We start from the raw sequence: 18,209 nt of genomic DNA on the forward strand, positions 1-18,209 counted from the left end.
CAAGTATATGGTGACTTTCTTTAATGAGTTGATTTTCCTTATATAAGAATAATCTGGAGTAGTTTAATTTTAAAATGTTTCATTTAAAAAAAAATAATTTAAAATGAAATGAAGTGTTTCTGAGCAATACAAATTGTTCTGGTATGGTGAATAGAGCTGTGATAGACTTTCTTCATGTCTTTCTTTAAGGTTTTGAAATTTATTTTGTTTTAATGTTCCAGTTAGCAACACTAGGAATTACAGTGTTGCATTGAAAAGTATGCATACTTGTCTTTGTTGAAATCTTGAGATGCAGGTAGAGATGGGAGAAGTTTCTGTATCTGTCATTGATTAATTTGGAGCTAATCTGCAAAGACCAAAAAAATTGCAGATGGCAAATGGGTAGATGTCTGGAGCAACTGCATTGAAGACTTCTTTCTTTGTACAGTGGCATTATATGAAAGTTAGCTAAAGAGGTGGACAGCTGCTTGATTAGGACAGGAAGGACAAATCCTAAACATTCTGTTGGCCTGACCTCAGTTTGGGGGAAGGTCATGGAGTGGCTTCTCTTGAGTCCAGTCACACGGCATGTACAGAGCAACCAAGGGAATCAGGCCCCATCAGCATGGGCTTAGGAAAGGCAGATCCTGCCTGACCAACATAATCTCTTTCTATGAGAGGATGACTTGGTTTGTGGATGAGGAAAAGGCTTGAATGTTGTTTACCTGGACTTTAGGAAAACCTCTGATGCTCTCTCCTACAGCATTCTCTTGGAGAAACTGTCTGCTCATGGCTTGCACAGGTGCATTGTTTCAGGAAACTGGATGGCTGAGCCAAGAAAAATGGTGAAGTTAAATCCAGTTGGCAGCCAACCAGTTGGTGTTCCCCAGGGCTCAGTATTTGGGCTTGTCCTGTTTAATATCTTTGTTGATGATCTGGACGAGGGGAGCCTCTCTGTCAGCCTTGGTCAGGTTGCAGATAGCACTAAGGTGTGTGGGAGTGTTGATCAGCTGGAGGATAGGAAGGCTCTGCAGAGGGGTCTGGACAGGCTGGATCGATGGGCCGAGGCCAATGGTGTTGAGTTCAGTAAGTGAAGTGGGGTCCTGCCCTTGGCTCACAACACCAGGCAGCACCACAGTCTGGAGGAAAAGGAACTGAAATGTGGCCCAGTGGAAAAGGACCTGGGGGTGCTGGTTGACAGCGGCTAAACGTGAGCAAGCATGTGCCCAGGTGGCCAGGAAAGCCAACAGCACCTGGCCTGTATCAGCAGCGGTGTGGCCAGCAGCATCAGGGAAGTGATTCTTCCTCTCTACTTGGTACTGGTGAGGCCACACCTTGAGTGCTGTGTTCAGTTCTGGTCCCCTCACTTCAGAAAGGACACTGACATGCTGGAGTGAGTCCAGAGAAGGACAGTGAGAGCTGGGGAAGTATCTGGAGCACAAGTGTGAGGGCAGAGTGGCTGAGGGGGCTGTGGTTGTTTAACCTGGAAAAACGGAGGCTCAGGGGTGACCTCATTTTCTACAGTTATGTAAAAGGAGGTTGTAGCCAGGTAGGGTTCAGATTTCTCCTAGGTAAAAGCGAAAGGACAAGAAGAAATGGCCTCAGGTTGCTTCAGGCGAGGTTTAGATTGGATATTAGGAAAAAATTCTTAATGGAAAGGGTTGTCGAACATTGGAAAAAGCTGCCCAGGGAAGCAATTGATACACCATCTCTAGAGAGATTTAAATGACTTATAAATGTGGCACTTCAGAGGGATGTGGTGCAGTAGTGGCTTGGCAGTGCTGGGTTAGCCATTGGACTTGATGATCTTAAGGTCTTTTCCAACCTAAATGATTCTATACACAGTGTTCTCCCTGTCTGTAATGCCTTTGCAAGCATCTTCTCACTTCTGTGCTGATAACAATGAAGTGGGTAGTTTCTAAGTTTCAGTAAATTTTGCTCTGGTTTGCTCCTGAAGGCTATTGGTGTGCCTCTTCCTCTGCATGCCATCCCCTGGAGGGGATTTTTGCCTTAACATGCTTACCTGTACCATGGGAAAAGAGCTGTCCTGTTATAGCTAAGGGATCAGTCTGTGGCAGTAGACTTTGTAGACCTGAAGCACTTTATGAAACTATTTGAAGGTAGACAATTATTTGCAGTAATTATCCCAGAATTTCATTTCATCTTACGGTGTAAATAAGAATTTTGTGTCTTGAGGGAGAAGTATTGTAGGTATGACAACTTATTGCACGAGCATCAGTGCTCTTCTGTATGTTTAAATATTAAACTTCACAAAGAATTGCACAAATACTTAGTACTTCTTTGAGAATGCATTTATCAAGAACTTTGGAAGAGATGTGATTTTCTTCAATATTTGTTTTCTTTCATAGGTACAAGAACTGACCAAAGAGTGGACTAACAAGTGGAATGAAACTCAAGATATTCTGAAAGTAAGGCAAATAAATAAATTTTCCTCTTGGCATTTGACCTAGCCGTAGTGTTTTTCCTTAAAAGAAAATTTATCTTTCTAAGTCATCTTCTCTGGCTCAACTCTTTCTGTTACTCACCATAGTGACCACACAGTGCAAAACAGCTCATTTTTAACAAATCTTTAAATTGATGAATGGTTTTATTGAGTTACAAATGCAGAAAACCTGGGCTAGGGACAAGTGATTCCCTCATATCCTTGGTATTTGTGTGGTACCAGCAAGACCTGTGAATAATCACTTCTTATCTTACACTGCGTATCTCAGTGGATGTGGTGCACAGTAGATATGGATTTTCCATTGTCCTGGGGAGATTTTATATTGGTATTTGTTGCATGATTAAAGTGGCAGTCTGAGGTTATATTTTAATGAGCTACTTGATGATTCCATGCATTTGTACAAGCACACACATGAATTTGCATGCGTGCACACTCAGAGAAATAATTCCCACAATTCGTTTTTTAACATGTCAACTAATATTTTTGTTGCCAAGTGTTTTAACTGTTCTGTTAAATAAAAATTTTGAAAACAAAGCTTAAGCTTTCATGATTTGCTGAACATAACTTGTTTGTAGTGCAATTCAAGCAAGCATTTAGAAGTAATTTTTAAATTCTCCATATCACTGATATCAAACTTGATTTTTCTTCTTTCTTGAAATCACTTTTTGATTTCTTTAATTTTTTTCTTCAAGTCCATCACTGTCTTTGATCTGACTTCCACGTGAGTTGAATGGCTTTGTGCTTAAAACTAAAATAAAATATAATAAAGCACAAATAGCAGAGAGAACGGAGCAGGGTTGGTAACTGCTTAGCAGTTTACATGACAGAATGGACTGTTTAATGTCTGTCTAGATACTGAACTGGGAATTATCAATTGCATATTCATAAGATATGTTTTGGCTTCAACTTGATGTTATTTCTGTTATTTTATTTTGAAGCATCTATACATACCTAATGCTTTGTTAATTCTCTGTTCACTGTGGATTGGGACATCCATTGTCACATGCAGCATTTGTGAATTTTGGTCAATTGTGGAACTGAACATTATGTTGCATATGGGAAGTTTTGAAAGCTCTATGTTGGAAATGCACTGAATTCATGCACAGAAATTACAGGATCAGAGGAGGTGTTAACTGAACAATACATATAAACAAGGGAGAGCTGCATTTAAATACTGAATCTAAAGTTCTTTAAGAAGCTGTAATTTCTGATTTTTTAGTACTGAGCTTTTTTACCGTAATTCTTGCAGCTTCTGTATGAACTGCACTCCCACAGGATGATATCTGAGTGTATGAATATAGCTTATATTCCATTTTTGGGTTAAAGGCAGTTGATTAAACTTTCTTTGTCCCAAGCCCCCTGAAAATGTGCACAAGATTTCTTAGTTGTACTGTTTTATTTTACATCATTTCACTGAAGGTATCCATATTTTTATTCACTTCTTGTTTAATGATTTGTGAAATCACTGACAGCATATGAGTGGGAAAGGGCTTTTGGAAGTTTGCCAGGCTGAGTCACTGGAAAGAAGATTTTAAACTTTAGAGAGCAGTGGTGTTTTTTGTTATAAATTCTCTGTGAGTTTACTGGGGTTTTTGTTTGGTCATTTGCATCCTTCCCTTGCACACAGAGACCATAAATGTTTTAATCTGTAAAAACAGATTGTCTTGGCACTCTGAGAAGTGAGGCCATCTTTATATGTCCACATCACTGAAGTCACACCTGCCACTTTCCCCATGCCATAATTCAGTAACTTTCATGACATTCTTCATTAAGGTACTTAGAACTTCATGTTTGTATTATATTTAAAACCTTTCCCCTGGCTATGCTGTCCTGAGATAGTTGGTGCCTTCCAATTCCTGCCCTGCAACAGGCTTGGAGAACTAAAAATCATTTGCTTTTCACTTTCTAGCACTTTTTGCTCCAGATCTTTAAGGCATATGCTTCCAAGATGGAAGTGCGCTTGTTTGTAGCTGAATGGGATTCCCTATTTTATTGTATGTGGTTATGCTTTTTTGTACTAAGTTCTAAATATTGAAGTTCACATGATTTTGAATTGTTCTCACAGGCTGATGGGAAAATCTATAAATGTTTAAATCCAAAATAATTGAAATGATTTTGCATAAGCCTTGTAAAATACAAGTAAGAATCACAGGGCATGCTGGTGTGTTCCACTAGATCCACAGATATTGCTGGAAGGAGTTACCTGGCTTTTGATGAGTACAGTGCTTCCATCAGGCAAAGATGCCTCACAAAGAAACCATGTTATGCAGGGAAGATGTTCCTTAAATATTTTCACCCTTGCCAGTTACTTTGAACCTTGTTTAAAATTAGACCAGCAGCATCTAAATGCTGCCTTGAAAATAATTCATAGAGAATGGAAAATACTATCCAGCTAGGAAGTACCAAGGAACAGAAAATACTGTGTGAAGGTAAGCTTTTGATAAAAAGTATTTGGCAGCTTAAAATTCAATTATTCCACTCAGCACTGTACCATATGTGCAGCTGACATGTGCATCCCAGTATTCTTCCTTATTTTTATTGGTAGCTTTTATCCCCTTTGATGTTTGTGTGTAGTTAACCCAAAGTTATGTTTTTCCATCTTAAGACTGAATATGTTGAACTTATCCCATCTGCAAATGTTGTCAGTTTTGGATTTGGGGTAGTGTGCAGTGGCTGAATGCCACTATCAGCTGTGAGCATCTTGTGTAGTCCTTCATTCTGTTGATGACTGATGGACATATCCTGGGCTGGGGATGGTAGCACTGGTAGTGTGCTCGCTTTCTTTTGTGCTTTTGGCAGAATCATTTTGGAGGGTGACTGTCTGGCTTCCTCTGAAGTCTGAATTATTGTCAACTCACACCTAAAGCCCAGATCTTCTCATTTTCTATATTCAAAGCTTAGGACACTGAATACATCAGAGTTTAAGTTTGTGCTGATTCTGTATAAAGGATTCTTTATTGTGTACCATGGCAGGCTCTTGGTGCTATTGATCTGCATGAAGTGCCAAGCATTGTTTCTAGTAGTGAAGTTTGTTTTCATCCTTTATCTTCTTACTGTAATACAAACTGACACTCTTGCTTAGCATTGCAATCTGTCACCTGTCTTTTTTAATAAAAAGCAAAGATATTTTAATGCTTAATAGTTTTAATAAATATGTGGATGATGCTTCACCATTGGGTAAAATACTGCATTGGAACCCAAGGTGATAGTGTTTGGTTCCACAGGTTTTGGGTTATTTCTTTAAATGTCACTATAGGATTGAACCTTACAGAATAGTGTAGCTTTACATTGCTTCTCTGTCTTCAGATGTCTTGCAACCTCAGCACTTAACTGAAGGATTTAGCTTTCATCTCAAGCTTGTTGGATCTTTGTGTGATTTTTTTTTTTTTTTGCTTTCTTGAAATGTTCTTTCATATACATTTCCAAAAAGAAGAGGAGGAGGAGGAGGGAAAAAATCTTGTTTGCTCTTTTCCTTAGTTTAGTGCTTTTTATACTGTTCTGCTGAAGATCAGTCATTGGGTCTAAGATGTTAGGATAACCTATCCAGCTTTTGATTTTCCTCTTGCCTTGAGGCATTAATTGGTACAAAACTTCTTTTGATGTGTCTGCTTTATTTGACTGCATATGTTGTCATTCTCCTAGAGATCTTTTTTTTTCTGTGTCACCTTTTTTTTTGTCATCTTTTGTGCATGTTTCAATTTTTTTCTCTAACCTTTAGCAGCTTTTAGATTAATCTTTTTAAAATGTGCACTCCTTTATATAATTCTCTGTTGGTTTTTCTTCCCAATTCTCTTTTAAATGTCTTTCCTTTTTTCTGTTTGTGTAGAAACTGGTATGACTTTGAGCTGTTGCTTTTTAATGTATGTCATTTGTAGCTAGTGTAAAGGTGTTTAAATGCTCTTCTTTTATTATTTTTTAGCTTGAAGTAGATTTAAAATTCCCTTTTATTTGCTTATCCTGATATCTGATTCTAATCATGTCATTAGCTTTGTGTGTTGATGGTCAACTGATGTCAAAGGATGTAGAGAGATCTATCTTGGGAGTCTATTAAAGGACAGGGTTTTTTGTGTGCATGTCTAATTCTTGTGATCAATAGTTTAACTAGTCACTACTTCAGCTGGCTTTGTCCTGTTGGATTTAGTGACACCACCTCACTTGCATCAATAATACTAATTCTGCTGCAGCTCTTTACCACATGCTGTGTAAATATGTTATTGAACACTGTTTATTGATGATTTATTTGATTATTCTTTTTCTTTCTTGTGCTCTTTGGTTAACTGCTGTTTAATAGTGATATTTATGCCTTAACAAGTGTTGTTCTTACTTGAGGAAGAAAACTGTATGAAAACTGCTTATCTTCAAGCATTAACATCTACTGTTTGTTTATGTCATGCCTCTTTTTGGGGGAGATTAAATACCCTTGACTCACCATGATGAATAAATACAAACTAATACCAAAAATTATTTTGGTGGATATACTCATCTAAGCAGAGGAATTTTCTTTCTTTAGGAATATTGGCTATATGCAGCAAGGACACTAGGAGACCAAAACTCAGAGCAGTTGTGTTGCTCATTATGATGTGTAGATTAGGGTGGCACAAGCAAATATATTTAATTTTAACAATTTGCTTTCCATGGTGGCTTGCATACCATAGTGAGCTCCCTCAAGAGCAGTTTGTTGTGTTCTGTGTAAATGCTGCATTTGTCTACATTTATTTGCATTCCCAGATAATCTTTAAACCACAGTTGCTGAGCGATATTTAAACACTATTGTCTCGGTTCTTCTGCCTGAAATGCTGGGCATATATCACCATTTTCCTGGTTTTTCGCCTTTTTGTTACTACTTACTAACTGTGACCCACTTGTCAGCTTTTCCTCCTCTCACTTGTGTTGTGTTCTGCCTATGTTGCCCTTTGATGAGCATTTGTTTTCTTCATTCTTTCATGTCATTTCTTTAACAAGCTCAGTCCTCAGGTGGGAAGTGCTCTCAATTAGCACCTTCTGCTTTCGCCTAAAATTCTACTCCTAAAAGTGTCTACTTCCACTTTTGATGGTGGCAGAGGAGTTGTACAAGCTCTTGTCTCCTGAAAAACAAACTGTAGAACTTCTAAAAAGTAAACAGGCTTTAATCCTGCCCTTAAAAAGTGCATGTGAATTTTAAAGACCTCTGCTCACATGCCTGTGAAGAACAGACTCTAAAATTGGTTCTTTTTACAGGTCAAATGAAAATAATGGAGTTACAAGACTGGTATGCATTTGTATGTAAAGCAATGCCTACATGCTACTGTACTTGAACTATTCGCAGCTTTAGCATATGTGTTTATTTGTATGTTTAGCAGGAATTATTTCTAAGGTTTTTTTCATATTTCAGTAAGTGAATCATTTTTGTAAACTAGTTGTTAGTTAGAGATATTGATGTTGCATTTTGGTTATAATCTGTTGTTGTCTGTGTTCGAAGCATATCTGTTTATTTCCAAAGGGAGAACTACATCTGTACTTCGACTTGAATAAATCTTATTTGATGTTTTATAACTTCTTTTATCATCTGTTTGTATTTGAAAACTCTTATTGCATGCTTTCAGTTTTTGTTTCCTCTCTAAAAGCTATGTCATCTGCTTGAATTTTTAAGAGATTTAAAAATCTCTGCAAAATTAACACAGGATTGCACAGCTATGAAGCTCGTAGAAAAAATTTAAGTCAGATGTTGCTGCTGAATTTGTTTTCTTTTAGAAAAGTTCATAGAATAAATAGAGTAGCAGCTCTGTTCCTATGGATGTTGGCTTTCTCAACAACAGTTTGTCTTCCAACCATTATGTAATATATGTTAATTTATCAAACTGAATTTGTATGGAAAAGAAAAATGCACATTCACAATAAGTATTCTCTTATTAACATATTATGTTTAATAGAATTGCCTTGACCTGTCTTGTGAGCTCTGTGCAAAGGCAAAGATATTATGAAAGTTTTAAGAGGGCTGATGTTGGCTATTCTTGTTTATCTTGGTCAGTAGCATCTTTTCTTTAGAAGTCAGTTCAACTGTGGTTTTGATTTCTTGCACTAGATGTCACTGCAGATACAATAATCAGGTTCTTCTGCATGCTTAATTTGGATTTAATTCAAATATTTTAAAGGAAAATGATTTGCAGTATCTTGAATTTCATTGCTGTTCGCATTCACTAAAGTAAGTTTATGAGAATGCCAAAACATTGCCTTAGGAGCAAGTCCTGAAGAACCTGAGTAACTGTTCTGACAAAACCACTTCTGAACAACAATTCACAGTTGTAATGCACTGCAAAGTGATTATGTACATTAAGATTTATTGCAGTTGTTTTTCAGTGCATTTTTCAACCCTCTTTTTCAACTGACAGTATATCTAGAATGTTTGACAAATTTGGCTAAAGCCTTTAAAATATATTTATTTTCTTAAATTTCTATCCTTGATATTTTAGAGATGTAAGAGATCAGTTTCAGAGAGAGGCGGTATCTTTTATTTTATCAGGTAATACAGTGGAGAAGGCAAACAGGATTTTGGACATAGAGGTCTTTCACCAGGCCACTTCTGCTAATTACTTTCACTGAATTTTGCAGCTGAAACACCAATGGCAATGATATGCAGTTCATATTTATAACTGCTTCTTTCAACATTTTTCCCTTGATTAATTACTTTTGTAGATTTATAATTGAGTTTCAGTGCATGAAAATTTAATAAATTTGTTCAGTTTTTTCCATCTTTTTTAAAGAAAGTTGCCTGATAACAAGGGAATGTTTACTGTTCTTGGTCCTTCTACATTATTTAACCACAGTTCCTGCCTTCTGAGCAGTGATGAGTAATATCAAGTTTAGCTCTCAGTTTTATTAGAATTTGTTTTTTTATACCTGGCCTTGTGCATTATGTATTTATTTCCCTAGTGTAGCAGTTGCTAGCAGTGGTTGTTGCTAGCAGCAGTTTATAACATCATCTATTCTGGTCAGAAGAATTCTCCTTTGGAATTTGAGTTTGGACAGAGATTATCCAAGTATGATTGGTTTTACATTAAAGAGACATTGTTTTTTTCATACTATATGACTGAACAGATGCCACTATTAAGTGATGATTATTACTTTACCTAATAATCCTCTTTTCTTCAGTCTGGTAAGTATACCTAGGCTAATGCAAACCAAGAAGAAAGAAAAGAGAATGGAGAGAATTTTCTATAAAAGCAAACAGACAGGAACTTTTTAAGGGGTTATATGGTTTTTCTGAGATACAAATTGCTTTTTCTTCAGAGGAGCAGCTCTCATTGCTCTTCACTCACCAATTATTTTTTTCAGTGCTTTGTCCGTCTCAGCCTTGGCTTGCTGTTGTCAGAGCATGAAAAAAGTACTGAATTGGGAACTGGTACTACTCATCTACTGTAGCTCTTTTCCTAATAGAAGCAGTATTGAAAGGGTCCCAGCCACCTGAGGAATGCTGAGTGCAGCAGTCAAAAGTAGATTTCAAAAGGAATAATTGTCTGCTTTCAAGTCTTTCTGCCACCTGTGTTCATCTGATTAAGAAATCTCCTTTTTCTCTTGCAGATGCTATAGCTGCTTGTGATGCCTTTGTGGTGGGCTGACCACTTTTAACTTTCAGTTTCTGCTAGAAAGTTGTGATCAAGAGATGCCTAATGCTACTGATTGTTTTTTATTTCAATTTTAAACTGTTTTTCCTCTTGGAACCAGCTGGGCCATAAGAGAAGCACAACTGGGGACTACGGTTTCTGAGCTCACCTACCACTGATTAAGCCAGGGTTGAATAGTTCAGTTGATAAGGCTGTGCATTTCAAAAGAGGCCCTCAAGTGTCTAGGAGTAACCACACTGCCAAATATTTCACTGCCCTCCTCCTTGCAAGTGGGGTCCTGCATTTGTAGATTATTCAGGCCATGCTTAGCTTTAATGCATTGCTAGAGCTTGTAGGCGGTTTTCAAATGAAAGGAGTCAGGCAGAATGGGTTGCTCTTGAAATCCTTTCTACAGCTCTGGTGCCACTTGTTCAGCAGTTCCTCCTGGGCATTTGTTCTGCTTCCCTATTAATTATCTTGTGCCAGGAAGGTGGTCTAAATTGAAATCAGTGGAAACTCCTGAAAGAAAAAATATATCCTAAGAACTGTTTCTCCCAAAGGATCAGCAGAGAAGTATTAAGAGAGAGAGAGAGAGACAAAATGTGTATTTCTCTTTGGATTTGGCTATGGGATGAAGAAGAAGCATTTCAACATCAACAGTTTAGATGACCCCCAATTTTATATCTGCCTCACAAATGAGCTGTTTCTAATGACAATGTGATATGAACTGCTGGAACCATTTTATTCTGCTGGTGTTTTTAGCAGTATATTTAGGAGATTGTTGCTGTGTGATTTTGATACCTTTGTGTGCATGGTAGTGTTGTGTACCTGACTTTGCATCTTAAATGGCAGCTGGGCATTAGCCTTGATTCATACAGTCTTAAACACCAGTGGCAGCACAGACTGTGGCTGTTGCAACCAGTCAAGAATGTTCATCTAACTATGCATATTCCTTTGTGAAGTCTTCACTGTTGTCTTGCTAGTCCTGAACTCTGTTTTTTCTCCTTGGTGCTTGTTGCTTGCTAGTATGCATAGTCCTTCTTCCTCCAATTTCATTCAGTAGGATGGCTCACATGTTGATCCAGAGGAAGAAATTCACAGATTCAAAGAAATTTATTACTTTAGATTAATCTCTACAGAGGTAGAGATGAATATCTAGGTAAAAAGTAACAGAACTCTAGATAAGTGAAACACTTAATTCTCCCATTGCCCTAGAAACATACAAACCCCAAAATAGCTTTTAAAATTAATAAATGTATTTGCTATGAGCCTAGGGTTTTTTTCTCTCTATAATTCCTTGTCTCATTTATCATCCAGCTTTAGCAACAAATGAGGTAGGAGTCCTGTAGCTAATAGTCTACTGCCTTCTCAATTCATTCCCAGAATAAAGTCTATGAAATGAATTATTTACAGGTCCTGTAGAAAATATGTTATAATGTAATTAAAGGCTGTTTTGTAATGCATATGGAAGAGGAGATGAATGAAAATAGCCTGTCTACCAGCCAGGCCTTTTCCCCTTTTTAGCATCAGCATGAAGAATACTGAGGGTGGAGTTGCTGTCTCTGAGCTGGGAGGTACAATATCTCCTGCTTGGTAGCGCCAGTAATGGCAAGAAAAGTCTTGTTCTGTGCCCTGAATGTCAGTGTTGCTGTATGTAGGTTTAATTGGCCTTTGAGGTTAGTGTGTGCTCTGTGTGTTTGCACATAGGAGACTCTGAAGCCTCCTCCACTTGGGACAAACCAAATTTGCTCTGGGTGCCTTACTTCTTGAAACAACAATAGTTTTTCTTTAGGCCAGGCTAGCGGGGACAGGAACCAGCCTGCAGCAGATGCTCCAGAATGGAAAACAGCAGCTTTGATGGTTTAAGTGTTATAAGCCACTGGAAAACAGGATTTTACAGGCTAGTGTCCAGAAAGCCAAAATAGGAACCTCTGCTTACAATTAGCCAAGTCCTGCAGCTCTGTTCAGGGGACTTTTCTCAGATGTCAGTAGTTCTATCTGTATGAAGTGTGAGGTGCCAAGGAGCAGGCATTTCAGCTTAAGTTGGTTGTTGGATTCTAGGAATGAAGGCGAAATTTCCTGAAAAATAACTTTGAAAATGCCAAACCTTCTGATGGAAATTCTTGAAGCACATTAAATGTAGAGGTGCTTTGGGGCACCACCACAATAGTGGGGTTTCCATGTATTAGTAGCCAGCTGTGTGTTGGCAGTGAGCTCCTGACAATCTGTTCCAAGAGGGAAAGAGAAATAATGAAAAATGGAAAAGGTGAGCTGACCTCATGAGACTGAGAACTGCTCCTGTAATTTCCTTATTCTTTACAGGAATTGCATCATTAATTTTCCATCATTTTAGCTTCACTGTCTTAGCAGTTGCTCATTTAAGTGGTTTTACATTCTGCATCTGCCTTTTTGACTGGCCTTCATTGCAGACAGCTATTGATGCCTCTCTGGGCTGATGCAGGAGCACCTGCATTTTTACAGTAAGCTGCCCACAACAAAACTGCAGTTTTCTGATCTTGCCTTTTGCTGACTCTTTAATTGGCTTTTCTTGCTTGATAAGGGTGCTACGATCTAATGCTCTGGAAAATGGGGGAAAAACTGCTTAGGAAGTTTCTGCAGTGGTGGTTTTCTTTGTGGTTTTGGATAGTAGAAGTTTCTTCATCTCAAAAGAAGGAAGTGTCTTACTTCTACTAAACTTCCTGTTTTAAATGCACTGAAACCAATACAGCCAATGGTATAGTGTTAATTCTTTGTTCCATTATCTAGGAGAAGACATAGTTTGTGCCTTATCCATATGCACAAGGAAATCAATATCCTCTTTCATAGTTGATGGCTGTATAAATTATTGAGTCATTGCTTATAAAAGAAGAACATTATTTTTAATTTTATTTAAAGTCCCAGGATAGTCCCAAACGTAACTTGGGCATGTGCACAAAAGATAAAGCATAGCCATCCACTGATGGTGTGTTCCCTATCTCCTCTTCTGTTTGCAATGCCTCCCAAATAGCATGTACTACTTTTGAGGCTAGTGATTCAAAATTTATTTTGCTATTCCAGAAGCCATACCCATGTCATAATGAAATAAAACATGGGATAGAAATTTGATATTGTACATGCAGCTTTACAAAAACCAAAAGCTAAACAGACACCCACTAAGAAGAGGAGCAGCTTCATTGATGCAATACAGAGCAAAAGAGCTTTTCCTAATTTAATGTGTAGGCTGTCACTTCAGTGGGGATCTCAGACATTTCAGAGTTGTTTGCTTGGAACACTGTGGACATGATTTTCTGAACCTGAGACAATATTCAAGCTCTCAGACACTAACTGTTCCCAAGGGAATGTCTTGGGAACCATTCTCGCTCAAGGATTATTTGTGTAAATAAGGAATTACTTTCCCAAAACAAGGCACAGATGTTCTGAGCATGTTTTTCTCTCTTATCCCATCAATGGGATGAGAGGGGTGTTGTTCCTTCTACCAGTCAGGATGACCTGGTTGGAGAAGGATATAAGGGTTGAGAAAACCCTGCAATAAAGGCTTTTTGGCCTCACAAAGTGGCTGCTGTGTGTCTGATTGTCTGGGGAGCCCTCAATACGTCGTGTCCTTCAGTGACAGAACACTTTTTTTTTTGTTTTAACCCGGGAATTTTCTTGTCAGTCACAATTAGACACAATCAATTTTTTTTCAGCTGTTAGTATTTTGTCTTATCTGAGCTGTTTATGATAAGTATTTTTAAGGGAGACAGCCTATAGAAAAAGAATGGTGGTTATGTAACCACTTTTCATCCAAAACACAGCAAGCTAAATACTCAGCTGTACTTACTCCTTCACCTTTTAAGGAAATGTTACTAGTAAGCCCAAACCAGATTTCAATTTTCTGAAATATTTTTTTTTACTCCTCTCCTATCTCTTGTTCCTCTTGTCCACACAGTAAATGTTCTTTCATACTTTGAAGTGAAATTTCCTGTTTCCCCTTTAGGTTCCTTGAGCAATATTATGCGTAGAGAAATCTTCTTCCATTTTCAACCGTCTTATCAATAACTTCCCTAATGCTGTCATTTCTAGTATTTCTTGACGTCCATTTCCAGTATTTGCTTTTATTGGGAGATAACTATGTATGTGCTAGTTGTCTGGAAAACTATTGATGAAGTGTCTTGTCTTCTGGATGGCAGTGCAGCCTTCAAAAGTAGGCAGTGGGTCTGTTCCATCTCTTTGGCCTTTGGTAGTTTAAGCCCTCAATGCAAGCATGAGAAGCTCTTGACCACAAAAATCAGATGTGTTACCTGATGTGCAACAAACCAATAATTAAACACTAGAGAGAGAGAGAGACACTGAACATTTATTTCTGAGTTGATCAGCCCTGGGTACCCGGTGGTATTCCACAAATCAAGCACACCAACTGTTAGAACTTTTTGTTATTTATATATTTTTATACATTTTAACAAAGAAAGAAATTAGTGTACATTGGGTGCAAGTCACCTAGGTCTCTTATTAATTGGTATTCCCTCTTCTGTTGGTTAATTATTCTCTCACTTCCCATGTGAATTAGTCTGCCTGATCAGGCTTTCTCTTCTTTTGGGTCTGTGGATTTCTAGGGTTGGTGGTTGTGATCTGCCCCTGCCAAAATAATCTTTTACCCAATCAAAGCTGATTTCAGCACAGTTGGTGAGTTGGGTTTATTAGTTTCTTTCTTATCTTGGAATTTCTGCTATATGTCCTTGTGAACCATAAATTCTGCATTCTCTGGGCTCACTATAAATGCAATGTCCTTCTTCCCAAGGTTTGTTAACTTTCCCCGAGGTCTGAGATCACTGAAGCATGTCCAGCCCTAAACCTTAACTAGGCAATTTTACCAGAGAACTTTGTTTTTCTAACATCTGGACATCACTTAGAGCTTGTTTGCTGCTCTCTGATGTAGGGGTTAAATCTCCCTTCTTGTTGGTTAGGCTTGAAAGTGTAACAAAGATTAAACATCAAAGAACATACTTTCTTAAGAAAATTTTACACATTCGACATTTTGCAACACTCTAAACATATCTCCATTGCTTCCAGATAATTTTTCTGACTCTTCTAGGTTTTTTCCAGTTGGTCCATAGAAAGATTGCTTTATTATGCAGAATTTTTAGTTCTGCTGCACTTAGGTATTTTTCCCTCTGAGTATGAAAATGTTACTGAGACATATTGAACACTGACAATCTAATGTAACTTAATATCCTTCTCTTTCCACTACAATCTTCCTGTAAGGACAGAAATATCTTGTCAGCAGTGATTGACTCATCCAATAAGCGTCTTGTTAAAGAGAGTGCCAATTTAGTTTTATTTGTTGGAGGGTAATGGGCTAGTGTTTCAGGTTATCCCTATTTTAGGTACTGAAGTATCAGTGCTTGAAGGTATTTTAGGTGTCTAATTCCCATATGTTTTGAAGTGAATTTGGCTGTATGAATACTTTAAAAATACAAGGTTTAGACAGAATTCTATGGGGTACTTAATTTCTTTTTCCCCAAGCACAACTTCCTTCTCTGTGAAAGAAGTCTCATTGTTTTGCAGGAACTTTATCAGAAAAGACTTGTGGTTTCAGGCAGCTTCTGGCCTAGCAATAGTTCATCCATGAATATCAGCATTTCTATGTCTGGAGTTTTTACCCTTATGTAAATACAGAAAACATAATTAGGACTAATTAATCCACAACAGATGAGACAAGGACTAAATAATCTTCAAAATGTCAACTTCTGTAGAACTTTTTGTTAAATATTCACATATAATTTCATTCAAAATCCTGTTTTCAATATCTGGACAAACTGTTGCTGAAGGATTTGTTCTGAATGTGTTTAATTCAATTATCAGATTTTCTCTATGGTACATGTCTGTTAAAAAGTATCTTCCTGAACAGACGCTGCTCTAAACCCTTGATTGTCAAAGGTTGACAAGTTTATTTTTGTTTTCAACTGTTTTTCATTGCCCCTTGTTGTTTTTATTTTGTTGCTGTGTTCACAGAGCATAAGGAAACAAATCTGAGATGGATTCTATTTCAAAACATCAATAAAAGTGTTTTAACTTTTTTGTTCCTATCCAAAGGTGCCCAGACCTTTGATTATCTGAAGAAGCATTTTGACGCTATAAGGAGTGAAATTGGTTTGTTATCTGCTCTTGGAAGTTTCTCAGCATCTTCCATCATTTGCATTCCTCTGGTCAGACTGTAGTATCAGACTTAGACTTTTGACTGGCTAATGTCATGGCCAGCACAAGGGTTTGACAAGGTGATGGGTGGAGCTCTGAGCAACCTGGTCTAGTTGAAGGTGTCCTGTGAGGGTCCCTTTCAACCCAAATGCTTCTATGATTCTATGATAGTAGGCCAAAAAAGCTGCTGAACATGACTCATGAAAAGAACATATTTTAATCTTCCAAAAAGCAATGATTTGTCTTTTTTCCATTTGAATGTGGAAATGTTTGTTTTCAAGAAGAATTTCTGGTCAAGGGAAGCAATTCAAAATCCCATCTTCCAGGCATCATACAAAGTTTGATTGCTCTAAGGACCAAGATAAGCTATCCAAAAACTAAAATTCAGTCAGGATACTGGATTGTGCATTATATTTTGCATGAAGAAATGGCATGTCCATAGTTGTCTGGATTGTTTGCCTTCTGTTTATTTCTTTGCTTGTCTCTGTTTTGTGTGTGTGGTTTTTGTGTTTGGTTTCTTTTTCCCCCAGTGGGATCCTCCTGTTATTTGTGCTTCTGCAGCTTCTGTGGTGACAGCTTTCTGATGAGAACTTAGCAAACCAGACTTTGAAATACTGATTTGCCAATTGATCTTCAGAATTTGTTAATTTACTAGTTATGTGCTGCAGGGATACTCTGAATTTTGGGGAAAACAGTAAATCTTATACTCAGTCAGACTGTCAGATAACCAAGAGTTATCTGTGTGAAAGTAGAGAAGCAAATAGTTTCAGGTTTCTGGTGTTCATTTGACTTGTTAATTGGCCCTTAAAAAAAAGCACAGATCCATTTGTGTTGCATATGCCAACACTGCAAGGGAACCTTTTTCTATTGAGAAGTGCAGTATATATGAGATAATGTGGTAAGTATGAAGTCACTCTTCAGAGCAGCTGAAATGTGTATGTTTGAAGTGCCCAGCTGGATTGCAATAGTCTACCTCTGTTAACAGTCTTTAATTATGTGATCACCTTGCAGTCTCTTATTATTTCTTTCTCTGGTTTCAGTCAGTGGAGATATGGCAGCAAAATCCAATGTGGACTTGAGTAAGGAAGGAAGAAGACCATGGTCTGATTGACCTTGATGGATTCCAGAGTTACAATCATATATAGGGAACATAAGAGAAGAGCAAAGGAGGATTTTAAGGTTAAGATTCTATTAACCCATGGAAATTGTATCTTACAGTATCCCTAACCCAGGGAAATTTTAGAGGGTTTCCTCTTGAGGAATTTTCTTTTGGCCATTTTCCTTTAAAGTTGCTAGTCTCTAAAGACCTAAATTGATTAGCTGAATTTAAACAGTCATTAATACTCTTAATTGAAATATGCCTGGGAGAGAATTTGGTTATATTTGGTTTTTATGTTTAAATCTCTGTAGTTTTGTCTAAGTATAAGCTGCTTTACACAGTAAATGTGAAGGTTTTCACTATTAATAAAATAACATATTTAAAAGTTTAATGCCATAGATTGCTTTTGGTAAAGCAATATCAAAGTTTGTCCTGGTTTCAACAAGTAGCTTTTGTTTACCAGTGATCTTCTTGGTCTTTATACACCTGTCACCTTGTTTTCATTAGGAAAGGATTTGTCAAGGTTACTTCTTTGTCCCCTAGTCCTTTTTGGCAGCATTTTTGAAAGAGATTTTTTTGTGTACTTCTGATAGTTTATAATATTGAAGCATTTAAATGAATATTTCAAACATCTAATCTGCTTTTTGTTCAAATTGTTAGATTTAGACCCATTGTGAGGTCATCTTTAACTTCTGAAGTAATGGAACTTGGTGTCATCTATGCTTCAAAGGCTTAGGGACGAAAGAGGGGATTTGCTCTCCATTTGTTATGGCTGGTGATATTCATTTGCCAGTCTTTATAAGTCATTAAAAAGTGCTCTATTTTGTACCATATCAGTGCATGAATCCTTTATTTTGGGGTAATTTAGGTAGTGGAATAAATCATCTCCAGTAGATCTATAGTTTTGAGGTGC

The 18,209-nt window shown here is 37.5% G+C and overlaps 1 protein-coding gene across 9 annotated transcripts in view; it reads left to right on the forward strand.

The window, feature by feature from the left end:
- The window catches only part of KIF16B (kinesin family member 16B), a 137,274-nt gene that overhangs the window by 33,624 nt on the left and 85,441 nt on the right, over nt 1-18,209 (forward strand). For all 9 annotated transcript variants that reach the window (XR_015283870.1, XR_015283871.1, XR_002862997.2 and 6 more), the window contains one exon: nt 2,349-2,408. Coding sequence is in view for 6 of the 9 variants with exons in the window: in XM_023923188.2 (XP_023778956.2) it covers nt 2,349-2,408 (60 nt within the window). In the remaining 3 variants the exon portion in view is untranslated. The remainder of the gene's footprint in view (nt 1-2,348; nt 2,409-18,209) is intronic.

The sequence above is a fragment of the Cyanistes caeruleus genome, chromosome 2, assembly GCF_971803275.1.
Source record: "Cyanistes caeruleus chromosome 2, bCyaCae1.hap1.1, whole genome shotgun sequence".
Classification (NCBI taxonomy): Eukaryota; Metazoa; Chordata; class Aves; order Passeriformes; family Paridae; genus Cyanistes; species Cyanistes caeruleus.